The sequence below is a fragment of the Ixodes scapularis genome, unplaced genomic scaffold, assembly GCF_016920785.2.
Source record: "Ixodes scapularis isolate PalLabHiFi unplaced genomic scaffold, ASM1692078v2 PGA_scaffold2__306_contigs__length_199485367, whole genome shotgun sequence".
Taxonomy (NCBI): Eukaryota; Metazoa; Arthropoda; class Arachnida; order Ixodida; family Ixodidae; genus Ixodes; species Ixodes scapularis.
This window is the reverse complement of record NW_024609857.1, coordinates 30,575,011-30,589,822: the sequence shown is the minus strand read 5'-3', so window position 1 is coordinate 30,589,822 and position 14,812 is coordinate 30,575,011. Positions and strand designations below refer to the sequence as shown.

At 45.8% G+C, this 14,812-nt stretch overlaps 1 protein-coding gene across 1 annotated transcript in view; it reads right to left on the bottom strand.

Annotated features, from left to right (window-relative positions):
* The window catches only part of LOC8039725 (superoxide dismutase [Cu-Zn]), a 31,986-nt gene extending 19,818 nt beyond the window's left edge, over window positions 1–12,168 (bottom strand). The window contains exon 1 of the mRNA XM_029983252.4: window positions 11,590–12,168. Coding sequence (XP_029839112.2) covers window positions 11,590–11,751 — 162 coding nt within the window. The 5' untranslated portion in view covers window positions 11,752–12,168. The remainder of the gene's footprint in view (window positions 1–11,589) is intronic.
* Between the last annotated feature and the right edge of the window lie 2,644 nt (window positions 12,169–14,812).

Here is a 14,812-nt window from a genome sequence, read left to right as displayed (position 1 = left end):
TCCGGGAGAGGAAGACACCAGGCTTGTTAGCGTGTTCGGCTGAGCAGCCAGGCCAATCGGGTAGTAATGGGCGGGGCAACTGATTTGTGGGCGGAGTTTAGAGTGGGCCGTGACCTCGACCTAAAATTGCGTCTTACGGCGTAAATATTGCGAAACATTTTTCTTCTAGTGGAAATATTACAAAAAAAAAATATACGCGTCCCATATATGCTCATAAAGATTTTTTTTTCATTGCAGTGTTTGAAAGGATACTGAACGAAATATTTTAGTGTCCATAATAAGCGGCACGCGATCTTTCCACGAGCCAGTCAGTAGCCGCCGGTGTGCGCGAGCACACGCAACGAAATTGAGGTCAGTCCCCATTAGCGCTTAAGATGGCAGTGAAATATATGGGCTCCGGGCAAAATAATAAAAACAGGATTTTACTGTCCACACGTGAATGCTACGTGTTTGTTACGCCAATTAATCGCCTACCTTTTATCACCATACCCCACTTTGGAGATGAAAAGCCTGTCTTTATTCTCCTTTTCCACGAAGCCCACACATTTCACTGTCATGTCAAGCGTGAATGGAGGACTATGACGTCAATTTCGTTGTGTGTGCTCACGCACACGGGCGGCTGCTAGCTCGTGGAGAGTTAGTGCTCCACATATTATGGACAGTGAAATAGTCGATTCCGACGGACCTGAACATTTGCTAAACACACCTACAAACATCGCTGAAATGGCATCCCAAATATTAGGTCAAATATTTTATGCGAAGTTGTTGAATTTACAATTATAGTTCTCACCGTGTTACGGCAAACTGAAAGTTTCTACTAGCAACAACGATAAAGTGATGCCAGTGGAAGGCATGGGTTCGCTTTTTGGACCGCAGATTTTGTCCCCAACTGATCACGAACATTTTCAGGGTGTGAAATGAACGCTTTGGAAGCTCTCTCCACTACCCGCGCTCCAGCACGGAACAAATGCTCGACATAGTCTATTATTTTAGACTGCTTGCTCGACTGCCAAGACTGCCTTCCACGGACGACACGCCACTGAACAGTGCCAGTATATTTGAATGTTGGTTTCTGCAACATTTTCATTCGCCGATTTTAAAATAATTATTATGAATTTCGAGATAGTAAATAACATACCGGAAAGGGTAAACGCCAGGGATTCAGACAATATGATTAGTTGGAGTAGCTTGAAAAATTGCCGGAGAACCACTTTAAAGGGGCCCTGCAAGCACTTTTTAACTGCTTTTTAATTTGCACCTAACCTGACCGTAGTAACTTAATGAAACTTCTTTTCTCGAATTTCGCTTTAGTTTAAAAGTTATTAGCAAATTAAAATTACAAAAACAAGCAAAAAAATAACCTCCTTCATGACGTCGTAGGTCCTGGCTTGAGTGGCTGTCAACTAGACGAGGGACAGTGAGCTCATCAAGCACTCACGGCTGCCGCACTCCGTGTCGACGGCGCGAGAGGGCGCCACTAAAGCGTGTTCTGGACAGACAAAGACGGCTCTGGAAAGCTATAGATTAAACAAAACAGTTATTGCCAAAGAAACCATTTATGCCAATTCTAGGGGAAGCTCATTGCTGTTTGAGGCGGGGACGGGTGTTCTGCGAACCAGAACATACAGATCGAGGTACCAGGAAATGGAAACATTCTGCACTGCTTGTGGATAGGAGGACGAGACGGCTGAGCACTTGATACTCTACTGTAAAGGGCTTCACCCTATGCCTACCGAAGACAACATAGATCTAATAAAGTCATTGGGTTTTAGAGACAGCGAAGGGAGAGTGGATTTCAAGACTGTAGCGATTACCAAGCAAAGATTAAGTGAATGGTGGCAGAAATCGAGAGAAAACTAGGTATTTTCTTATTCACTGATGGCAAGGGGGTTTCATAGCCTCACTTTCTTTGCACTGCGGAGTGAATATAGATTTCACATTTAAATATTCTAAGCTTAAATGGTAAAACAAAATGGCTAGGTAGCGTAAGCTACCGCCCGATCCAAAGGGCTCAGCCGTATTCATCCATCCATCCATGGATAGGCTGTATACAGCGGGCAGCCAGCGCGATTAAACACTAATTCGGCAAGACACTTCATTGGTCACAAACGACAGCAAACACGGGGTAAAGATCAGTTCAGAATGGGAGCCACTTCGCGCTGCCGTACTACAGTGTACTAGAATACTTGGGTAGTGTTGGGACTAGTTGGGACAGGAGCGGCTCGGCAACGGGAGCTCGTGAGGGCGCGTGTATTGAAAGTTCGTGGCGGCGCTGTAGTCGAGTTATCCGGAAAAAATCGCGCAGCCCGCCTTTTTTTTTTTTTTTTCTCACTTTGAGCGGTGCACGTGTCGGTACTATCACTTTATACGCTCCGTTTTACATTATGTTGTACCGCAGCGAAGGCTAGAAGCGCAAGCTCATAGCGTTGGCAGCTGCTTTTGGTGCACGAGAGCTTGTGCCGTCGAGATGTGCCCCAGAGCAAGGAGTTCGCGCATGTAGCCTTTCCTGCGGTACAACACAAGGTGAAACAAAGTATAGGGCACATAAAAAAAAAAAAAAAAAATCGCTATTTTCTTCTTTTTTTTTTTGCGGTAGGCAAAGGGTTAATGAACGGTTTAATAGGCCACGCTGCAATTGCAGCTTCAAAGGGAGCCATTATTAAAGGCCAACCCAATTTAGAAAGTTTGCGAACAAACAACAAACTTTGAGCGAATGCAACAAGGTGCTCGTTTTTGTTGCGTTTGTCCGTCCCTTCTCGTTTTCCTCCCCAAGCTTAATTATTTCTACCAACCCGCTCGTTCTGTCTTGAGATATTCATCGCTAAAATTTTGCCTTTCTTCGCTTAATTAAAAAACCGTGCGCTGAAAGCGCGAATGAGGTTGTGCCGAGATTGATGCGTAGAAGAATGACACAGTTGTTTCTGTCCCCTCGTCACTAACTCGACAGCGTGCCTTCGGTGGCTTCACCGGCGCCACACAAAACGACAAAGTCACTATTCTACATATTATTTTCATAACGCGGTTTCTGAATCAAGCGAAGAAAGGCAAACTTTTACGATAAATTTCGCGAACCTCGTTGCCTTTTCGCGAATTGTCGAAATTGTGTTTGCCTTTAATAATGACTCCTTTTAAACTGCAATTGCACCATGGCCAATTAAGCCGTTAATAAACAAGTTAACTAACAGATTTTGGTTAATTATTAAAGATTGCAACGGTTATTCACCCATTTATTGTCCACCGAGCCCAACAGATATATAACGAAAGACGGTATCCACATATATGCCATATCCCTTTTTTTTTTTTTTGTAAAATATGTAAAGTTCTGTAAAGAATAAAACAAAAACACATAGTATGTCTGCGTGAACCAGATACGCCCCCTGTGGAACCATGGGTCTTTCACTTCGAATACCCAGCTCAGGCGAGACCTACCTGGTTGTCGGAAAGCAGCTGTCGGTTAAATGTATTGTTATGAGCGTGTAGGTTTCAGATGGTTTATCCATCGATCAAGAGGATAATGCGCTGCATATTGTAACCACGTATGCGCTGCGCATTGTAACCATTATTTCAATGCCGTGCTGTAAACTTTTACAACTTTTTCCTTGCCTGATCTACGTGTGCTCGTGTTTTCTGCTCAAAATCATGTGAAATAGTTGCTCGTTTTCTTGAAATCTTATAAAGCATTACTTGTTCAGCCCATGTTGTCTCAGTTTTTGGACTTAAGTTCAGTGTTAAAACGCGTGATAAAAATTGTCACTGCGTATGTGCCATTTCTTACAAGTGAACGTCGGGTGGTCCTCGGATGGTCGTGGCAGCCATGAAGAAATAAAAGATTCTCACCCCTTTGCGACCGTCGCTTGGATGGTTCGTCGGATAAATGAACACACGAATGAGTGACAAGTGAAGCGAGCTGATTAAGGACAAGAAAAAGAAGACGGACAGAAAAGACAGAAGTTAACCTGGGGTATTAAAAACACACTAAAACAATCTCGGACTTTAGTATGTGCCGTTTCGTTCCTTTATAAAATAAGAAAAAAAAAAAAAAAAAAGAAAAACTGCTTCCCAGTTTTAGATAGAGATGCTGCAGTATGACCGCTGGCAGGTCGTAGCTGTATCAGAAATCCTATGTGCACTTCACCAAAGCGGCACCAAAGATTCATATTTTCGCGCGTGCAGTCGCGCACGCGCACACCCTCTGGATAACGCGCCGGTGTCGACACCTGTCGCGATCAATACCACGCGCTTCGGGCGAGCCCCTCCGGTCCCAACACTACCCAAGTATTCTAGTACACTGTAGCCGTACCACGAAACGGCCAAAACGCAAGACAAAGCTGCTCGCTGAGGGCCTTCGGAACGCTCGGAGCCGGTCGGATCCTCCAGTCCGTAAACGACCACAGCGCCGCCGCGTCCATCCGGGACCTTTCCGTGTCGGCGCCTGATCCGCTTTTTTAGTATCAGGCGCCACCTTTTCCACCGCTTGGTGGCGGGTATGTCGACGGGTCATTTCTTGTTTCCGTACTTTACAAACTGCATTTGTTTCTTTTCTGATCTAAAATACTGAACAAAAACTACTTTTATAAATAATTGAAACGGTTCGCGCCACTTATGTTTTGTATTTCGACTAAAAAGAAGCTTTCAGCGGCTCTGACCAGTAGTAAGCCCAAGACCAAAGACGTCACATTTCGGGCGCTTTTGGTACCGCGGGTCGCCCCCGTCGGTGGAGGAGGTTTCCGCGTCGTCCGGTTAAAATATGCTGCACTGATATTTAGTTACTCTCGCCGTGCCGGCTGGCTTGCCTGAACACCAAGAGACGTGGAAACCGCAAAAATGGTAGACGCTTAAATATGATTGCAGGGCCCCTTTAAGGGCCGACGAACAGTCAGAAAAGAAAAAAAGAACCTCCGTCAATTGTTTCTTTCCATTAGAGGAAGTGGGAAACTCCTCTATTCTGCGGGGAGTGGTTGAGAGACCTGCTCCCGTGGGAAGAGGAGCGAAGAGTGCGAGAGGGTATGGAGAGAAGTGAGCTGGGAACCGGTTTTCTGCCCGGTAGAAGACGATTTTGTACGTGGGGAAATACGCATCTCGGAGGCGCACGGTCTTTGAGAGATTAAGAAACGCGGGGCGTAGTTTATATTTGCGATTCTTCCTTCGCAATAAGTTCTTCGGCGGCCTTATTGACGAATAGCGCAATTTCGAATTTCGAGTATTGCGAATTCACTCTTTCTCGCGCAAGTTGAAGCGTGGTGGTGCCAGTGTGCAAATAGCCCTCGAACACTTCAGGTCCTGAACTAGACGGCGGGTTTCGGAGTATTTGCCAAATCAATTTTAGACGCCATCTTCTTGAAATAGCCAATTATAGCACTATCATGCTTAATTCACTCATGATAAAAGCATGATAACAAAAGTGAGAAAATATACGTGAACCGAAAGTGCGCCGGGGCTATTCAATAGATGGCGCCACTGAGTTTGAGGCCAAACAAAAAGGGACGAATAGGGGCAAACACAAGCGCCGCGCGTCGGGGTACTCGCAAGCTGCGCACGCGCGCCGCCGCCATGCGCCAATTTAAGACTGGAGGTTTGGGCTCCACGCACGCGTAGTATGGAGCACGCAACCCTATTGCAGTGAAGGAGTTGAAACATCCAATAAAGAATTGCAACAAAATGTTTAGTTGGGCTTTTTGGTTCATAACCGGAAATGAGCGCCAAAGGAATGGGGACAGGTGAAGAAGGGGCCGACAGCGCCCCGTGTTGTCTACTTCTTTACCTGTCCCCGTTCCTTTGGCGCTCAATTCCAATCTAATAAAGAATGTTCCAACTTGGCAAAAATAATAAAAGTTGTGGTAAAAATTTTTTTTTCCATAGAAGTGACAAAATCGGCCAACTATGGCGGATTCATTCCCTAATTTGCAAGTCCCAGTGACGCGACAAATGTCGCGCTGGCAAAACCTCACTGGGCTATGTGTGCGATATCCTGCAGTCTGCAATCACTGGAGGAAAAACAAATTACCCCTACAACAGTACCTCTTTAGAGTATTGAAATCTCATCTATAAAAAGCGAGATACGTTTACCAGGCTACTTAAAATTAAGTCGTTATATCGATTATACAGTGGCCGGACTCGCCACGCAGTTTGGAACCGGTTTCGCGAAAGCAATGTTAAAAAGAAAAAGAAAGAAAAAAACAAAAAAAAACAACAAGAAACATTTAAATGAAAAAACGTAGCCGCAAAACACTGAGCTTGCCGCCCAATAACCCTGCCAGCTGCTGAGAAACTAGTTAACTATCTCTATAGTCCGTTGTAACTCTAAGAACGAAGGGCGAGGATAGGGCGGGCCGGGAAGGAGGTAGCAGACCGAACACTTGAGAAGAGATTTTGAAAACCTCCTTCACTCTTTAGCGTTCCGTCTGCTTCCTCCTCCCCGGCCCGTCTTACCCTCGCCCTTGATTTGCAACGGACTATAGAAAAAGCTACTACGTAAATCTACAGGCCGAATAAATTGCTTACTAAAGAGGCATCCCTCACTTCTCCCCTATATAAAAAGCCTGGGCGTTTCTTTCGTGCCAGAAACAGGCGACCGCGTATCGGCGCCCAGAGCTCCGACCCCCGCCATGTGAACAAGGGCGGAACACGAGAGCACTGTACCGGCCTCACGATTACCGTGATTACGGAAGAGACCGCATTTTTTTCCTTGTCTGCTTCAATCGTGTGCCGCAGAGGCACACACAGACAGAACGCGACAAGGTCCGCCAAAGAGCGTAGGATCGCCATGGGAACGGCGGTATGTGCGTGACGACACGTGGACCCCGACCATCCGGCGGGCCTCCCCCACCAGGGCGTGGGCTCGCGGTGCAAACCGAGATCGGGACCACAGGTTCAATATGGGCATCGCGTCGTCAAGGAATCTTTAAATTTCTCTCCGGTCAATAATCTGCTGCTATTCGGAGCACGGGGACATGCTGTATATATATCGTGCGTGTAGACACACTGCTGACGGCAGTGAAACGAGAGAACAAGGAACAATGAATCGAAGTTCTCGAATGGGGCAAGCGAAGGCTGTGTGTGCAAAGCTATTATTCGTGGGTGTGCACAGATATTATTTGTGTAAGGATAGAAATAAATTCTTATGTAAACTTATTTTAAATGAGTTTTTACATACAGAAAAAAAAAAAAGAAAAAGTTCAGTACGCCGCGACTGAACAGCGCGCACACCAGATACGCGACCGGTAGCGAAGACTCCAACCCGACAAATGGCGTTCGTTACCGGTTTATTGAAAGGAAAGGAAAACAAAAAACAAAAAAACATGACGCTGCGACACCGTTCGACAACCGTGTTCACGATAATGTACGCCAACTCGTGTTTACAAACAAACCTGAGCCACGCCATTGGCACCGCGCATGCGCAATTGGGTATGACCGTATGAGCAAGAATAAGAGGTGCCGCGTCTCGCATCAACAAACCATTGGAATGTGATGTCCAGCAATGTCGTACTACTTTAGTGGCCTGAGCGAAATTAACGCTAATAATGTGACATGCGGCGATTCATTGCGCGTAAACTCCGCACAATGGACGCTAAAGCCCGATTCACACGAGATTCTGCTCGCCATCGTCAGTCGCGACGTCGCTCGCGCTGCAAAAGCGTAGACAGTATGGCCGCGATAATCGACGTCAATACTTGGAAAAAAAGAAAAAAAATCGCGCGCGGAATTGGACCAGGTCAGTCAGGGCACAACAAGTCGGTGATGGCCACTGGAAACTCATAACAATGAAAGATCTCTGAATCTCCCGTTTACAGCGAGCATTTAGCCCAAACGACCTTCAAACTTAAATCTTTCGAAGCCTGCACTTATCGGAACGTCCGGCCCACTGACCGCTGTCGTTTGAACGAGCAGACGAGTTATTTGAAGGAGTTTGAAAGAGCAGACGACAGCTTGAGCGATCGGACGGCCGTATGAACGAGAAGACGCACTGAACGTCCGCGGGTGGTCCGGACAACCTGACGCGCATTCCCTTCGGAACAAAACGCATAACACCGTGAATTCAAACCGATCGGCTTCCCGAACAAGCAGTCGTGGTCTAACCGTGTTCTCCCCTTTTCACGCCATCTCTCCACTTCGTCGAATCGTAACCGAGCGAGTGAAAACATTTGAAAACTGATCTTCACACCTATCCCGGCCCTTTTGGTACATCTCCGGTCGCAGCGTCTTGACCGAGAAGACAGGTCCGGCTTGTTCCAAAACACAGGAATGCCCGTCCCGGATGCCAACTTCCGCTCACACCCCCAGACCGGAAATGCGCTCAAAGCGCCACGGCGTGACGTAACAGGTTCGAGTTGCATGTCTGTATACGCGCTACATTTCACACCATTAACAGCTGCAAATTAACGTGCATGGACGGGGTAACTCCCTTAAGGGTGTTGCAGCAACACCCATTAAGCCGCGGCCACTCTGCTCGTGAGACTATTTCGTGTGACGTATTGACGTTATGAAAGCGGCTTTATAGGGCGCTTCTGAAACTTTAAAGCAGAGACCCTGGTGATTCTAAGCGCGCCCCTAGATATACATTTTGCCCCCAGCAACCAGCTTAAAAAGCAGCACACATAGAAGCCGACACGCCCAGAGAAACGACAGATGCAGGGAAGCACGCACGAGATCCGATTTGCGACCTTGTTGCCTAATCCATCAGCTAGTCGACAATTAAAGGATACTCATCCACTGGCGAGCGGTTCCGCAAGTACAAAGGTTACAGGTACGTTGCCAAGTCCTCGTCAAATTTTCACATCAAGAGTGCATCGAAGTTACACGAATGATTAAAACGAGCGGGCTGGAATCCCGAAAAATTGAAATAGAAAGAATAAAGACAAGGATGTTGACAAACAGCTACACTCTTTCATGTCTGCATGGTTGTCTGAACGTCCTCGTTTTTACACTTTCCATTTCAAGTACTGTAAACGACTTAATTTTCGCGGGCTCAAATTTTTGCGAATCGGGCCAAAGCTGTAGATTTGAAATTATTCGCGGGTTCTAATTTTCGCGAATCGAGTGTAGCTTCCGTAGCGTTCAAATATTGCCTGAATTGTTCGCGGGATGCATTTTTCGCGAACTGTAGGCGATTCGCGAAATTCGCGAAAATTAGGTCCCCGCGAAAATTTAGTCATTTACAGCATTCGAGGAATTCATCTGTTAAAGCATCAGTATGTACAAGGATGATTTTTGCAGGTAGTTGCGAACACAACCTTCGATAAAGCTGTACGAGACACTTGTATACATGTTGTCGAACCCCAGCAGCATGCACCGCAACATTGTTTACACCCTCGACAAAATAAAAGCTGCTGCACTTTGTACAACCCTACTTCATAGCGATAAAGGGTGTGCTACTCGAAACAAGGGTGCTGAGGGCGTAGCCGTGGTTGTAATTCTCTAAAACAGTCACATGACAAAACAATTTTTTTTACGAAGGAAAAAAAAAAAAAGGGGGGGGGGGGGGGGGGGGGAGGGGTTACGCGTTTTGTCGGCGTCAGCATCGCTCCATGTCGAGACGTGTGGAAAACAGAACAAAAAAAGCTTCATGTGGTTGGGCCTTTAAGCCACGTCGCTGTGCGTGAAAAGTAACGGAAGTGGGTGGAGTGTTCGGCCTTGAAGGCGGAAGTGGCAAGTCGGTGAAGTTTGCGAAGAATTACCATCTTGATGGTAATGCGGGATCTCGACGTCAGCACGCGTTAAAACGCAATGACATGTTGGGTTCTGATGTGGACGCTTTGCGCAAAAGTCTGCGAGGAATCCGGTGGCCGTGCTTGGCCGGCGCTGCGCATTACCTCGGCCCCGTCCAATCACGGCGGTCCAATTCCTCGCCGACTTTTTCGTCAAGTGTACAGATTAGAGCTCCAGCTCTCTTGGCCTTGCTGCTGAGCGCGCCATCCCTGCCGCACACCCTTCGCACCACATAAGTTGTTTCCCTCGGTAAGAGCAAGTGGGAAGGACCACCAGCATGTTTCGATGATTTCACGTGCAAGAAATCCATACCTTTTTTTTTTTTTTTTTTTTTGCCAAAAAGAATAAACAAGTGCCCCTTTTTTTTGTGACGTAAAGAGTACGGGCGGAAAGCACGAACTCCATTAGCCTATACTTCCTTTCAGCTTCGGTCCGAGCGCGGCCGACGTTATAAGCCCAAGACAGCGCGAAAAGCGCAGCGTCATGGCGTGCTCTTTGCCCTTGATAGGACCAGCCGGCGGAAGAACGCGCACAGAGAGACGGCGAATACCGGCTGGTCCTCAACTGCAGAGAGCACGCCATGACGCTGTACCTCTTACGCCGTTTGATTGGGCCTTTCGGCGTTTAACAACGGCCGCGCTCGGACCGAGGCTGAAACGAAGCATAGTTAGTTATCGCTCGTATAAGGACGTTCCACTTGTTTTACATTCTGTTTAAAACCGACGAAACTTTTCTCGTTATTATTACACAAATATGATTTTATATTCACCATCCACGCTTAGCGACAGCGGACTGTTACCCTTGACGTACGCTCACACATGTTCCGGGACACTATCACGGGGAATTATTTGCAGAAGCCACGACAACAACAATATTCGGCGAGCAACTTTAAAGGGTAGTCAAATGCGGATTGGCTATTCCGTAGTAGGGATTAATCATGTTCAAACGGCACACGAGAAAGTCTAGCTGTAACTGCCTATGCCAATGTTACCGGAGGAGTTGAAGACCCCAAAAAATGATTATCGGGAGATTTAGCGAGTTCTGTGCACCCTCGCAGCCCGCTTATCTACCAGGCGAAAAATGCGGGGGAACTGGGCTGTGGGCGGAAGCCCGATGTATGCTCAGAACGTGCTCGGCAGCTAAGTGGATGGATGGATAAAAGGATACGTCTGCACCTCTTTAATCGAGCGGCGTCTTGCGCCACCTAGCCAAACCTTCTAAATTAATCAAGTAAACAAAAACGGCAAGGTGCGCACGGGCTATAAAGATAAGCGCACAGGGGGGCGTCTTGTCGTATCGTCCGCTGCGCACAATTTGTTTTCGAGGATATAGAGAATATAAGTTACACTTGTTAACGTAGTTTGTTGCAACATTATCGCTACGATTTATAAGATATCCGAGTTTTGCGGTGCACATTACAAAAAAAACAAAAAAACAAAAAACGTTTACCGTGAAAGGGGTGTGGCATTCCTCAAAATAACGGAAAGTCCAACAAAAATTTAGAACGCAAACTAGCTGGCGATAATTGAACATAATTTACTTTAAGACAAAACCCCGAGACTGGGGAAAAATGAAGAACGAACGCAACACACTAAGTGTCCGCGACTGTGTTCGCACTTATATAACGGAACACGGTACTAACTCGCGGTACGCTTCGGTACCCGCAGCAATAACAGCAGCAAGTTCAATTGCGCGGTAGCACTTAGTTTCAAACAACGCGCCTTTCCGGAACGACGAATCAACATTCTCGACACCGGCCGCGGGCCCGGGAGAGGAACTCGTGATTTCGGCGTGGGACGGGCACCCCCAGCCACCCCTTCGCAACAGTTGCGAGAAAAAACAACAACGAAAGTTTGCAGCATACATGACAAAACGAAAGCTCACCTCCTGCACGAAAAAGAGCATCATGGACACGTTGCCGGGAGAGTAGCACACAGCCCGCCGCTCGATAGCCGTGGCACACGGGAGCAAGAAAAGCGCTGCGATGATGCCGCCGAGCAGTGCCGACCTTCCGCCGCCGCCGCCGTAGAGCGTGGACGACGGCATCGCTACGGTCACCGTAATCCGCTGCCTAGGGATGTAGTGATACCAGTGATACCACCGGCGAGCTGTCCCGGGCGGCAGAAGCACGCACTCGTACTCGTCGCCGCCGCTCGGCCGCTTCTCCAGCCCACCGCGACCGAGGAGTCCGGAGTCGCCACCGCCGGCACGGAACGGAGCGGCACACGGCACGGGCTGTAGTCGTCGACGAGGAGCGCTGCACCAAATAAGACCTCCGGCGGCTGGCAGGCGGTCCCGTTTTGTTGATGTCACGCCGGAGGCTCCGCCATATTTAAATGCGCCCGTCGGGCCGCAGCCGCCGCAGCCGCAGGAAACGGCAAGTGGAAAGGCGGCCCGCGCCGCCGGGTTGGCGCTGCAATCGCGCCGGAAGCGGAAGCGGAGCCAAGCCGAGATCAGTGAGTGGAAAGCGCCAGAACAAAAAAAACGTAAAAATATTTTTGTCCGTCTGCCAGCTCGAAATCTAATTGGTCGCGGTGCTTTTATTTCTTTTTTTTTTTTTGTTGTTGTTTCTGTCTGTGTCGCAACTTTTTTAAGATTTGTTTTATTATGGATTACAAATCCGCTCAGTCAACTACGTAGTTGACTTAATTGCGTCAGTGTTAAGTTATATTTTTAATCCGTCTTTGAAAACGTGTGTTTTCCAAAAGAATGCAAGTAGCGAAAGTAACTGTTCTATATAAAAAAAGGTGACAAAAACGAGCTAGGTAACTATAGGCCTATTGCTATACTGCATGTTTTCTCTAAAGCTTTGGAGAAATACTTTATCAACGTCAAGTATATTTTTCGAATAAATGAGACCGCGTTACTTCATCACAGTTCGGTTTTAGAAGGAACTGTTCAACTGAAACTGCACTTTTTAATCACAAATAATATATATTGGAAAATTTTGAGAACAAAAAATTTGTTTTGGGGGTCTTTTTAGACTTTGCAAAGGTGTTCGACAGTCTTAGTGATGTGGTCGTACATAAAAAGCATGAAGCGTATGGCATCGGCGGACTAGCGTTGCTACTTCTACAGTCCTACCTAATATACCGCCAACAGTATGTAAATATAGACGGTTATTCATCCACTGTAAGGTTCATCACGTCAGGGGTCCCCCGAGGGTGCAAATTGGAACTTTTTCTATTTAATTTATACATTAATGATATGGTTAACGTACATAAGCTTGCAAAGTTCGTGATCTACGAGGATGATACGAGCATATTTTTTTCCTTCCGATGCCTGCGACGATTTAATCGATATGGCAAATCTGACCTTATCAAAGATAAAAAGTTGAAAAGATAGCAACTCCTTGAAAAAAGATATTCATAAAACAAAAGATGTGATTTTTCGTTCAAAAAATGAGCCCGTAGTGCTGTCTAAAATACTCACTTTTAGCTCTACTCCAATCGAAATTGTTATTTGTTTTAAAACTCTTGGAGTCATTTTTATTGAGGGTATGTCTTGTGATAGCCATATAAATTATCTTATCCCAAAGCTAGCTCGAGTGGTGGGGATTATGAATCGATACAGATCTGTGTTACCAACCTAATAAACAATTTTGCTTTATAAATCATTATTTTTCTTCCACTTAACGTATTGTCACTTTGTTTGGGGAATTGACATTTACCGATATTGAATAACTGCTTATGTAACAAAATAAAGTATTTAGATGTATATGTAACGTGTCACGTGACTTTCATACCGCTGATTTATTTAAGGACTTTCTAATAATTACTATTCACAAGCTATAACAATATGGATATTGTACTAGTTATAAAAGTGAAACAAACAAACAAACAAAGAACAAGATATACATGTCTTTTGGAAAGCCTTGTATCGCTAAGGGAAACTTTTCCACCGTATCCTACCCGTAACCCAGAGAGGTGGAAGATGGTCACGCAGCTAACAAATTATGGCTCTCAAATAAAAAGTTGCGCACTCCCGCATTTGTTAACAGTCTTAGCAGCATTGATCTAGAAAGTCTAACCTTTAGAGACTTGCGCTTATTATATGCTTGTACATGATCATTTTCTCCCTCAACATTTGCAAAGGGTGCTTTCAGTTTTGTGCACTAATTTGTTACATCGTTGCCTCTATCACGTTAGTATGTTTCTTTTTGTTTGTCTTCCCGGACGCTTGCTGCTGGCCATTGTAGGGGCCCGGGGACTCGTCAAGCTGCTTACTGCAGCTTTTTTTCTTGGGCCCCACCATCATAAACGATGGAAATAAAGTATTTTTATTATTTTGTGCGTTGCCGTTTCTGTTTGTTCATCATTGTATATGTTTTATATAGTCATGTTCTGAAGAGATAAAAAAAAAATAAAAGAAAGGGAAGCACAGTGCGCGCGTTGATCTGATGACTTTCTGCTTTCAGTGCGGTGTTCATGCACTGTTTGTGTTTATTTAACTTTCCGCACGTTATTTATGTATCTGCGGGGCTTATGTTTGTTAGTCTCGCCGGAACCGAGTTGTCGGGTATATTTTTGTTATTTCTTTTGTCGACGGGATGAAACTGCACCGGGATATGAATAATCGTCATCGTCGTCGTCCCGTAAACGAGGACTGTTGAATAGGCACTTTTTCTGTTTTTCAGAGGGAAAAAAAAAAAAATGACAGAAGAAAGAGATTTTGTCCAGCAATGTGTCATATCCTTTTTTTTTATATTTTGATCCTATATTTTTTAATCGGGTAAGGACGAAGAAAAAGACAGAACAGGCGCGTGAATCCGCGTCACTGTCGACAAATAAGTTTTTCAGTAACTTTTTATTTATTTTTTATTTTTAATCTCGCAACATTATGGTAAGTGTTAGTCGTCTTCAAGTTCAGATACACATCTAGCTAAAACCAAAAGCGCCTATAGACCTTTTCTGTGTACCCTCGTCTCCAGCCACATAATAGGCGTATCCGGTATGGGCGACGAAAAAATAATCCAACGTTTCAACCTGCAAATAGTAAAAAAATAAAGGGGAGGCAAAACGACGAAGTGTGACGTTTACGCTTATATTCTAAATGCCTTCTACTGGCGTGGCAAAGGCAAAACAATGTTTTCGCCCATACTGGAAGT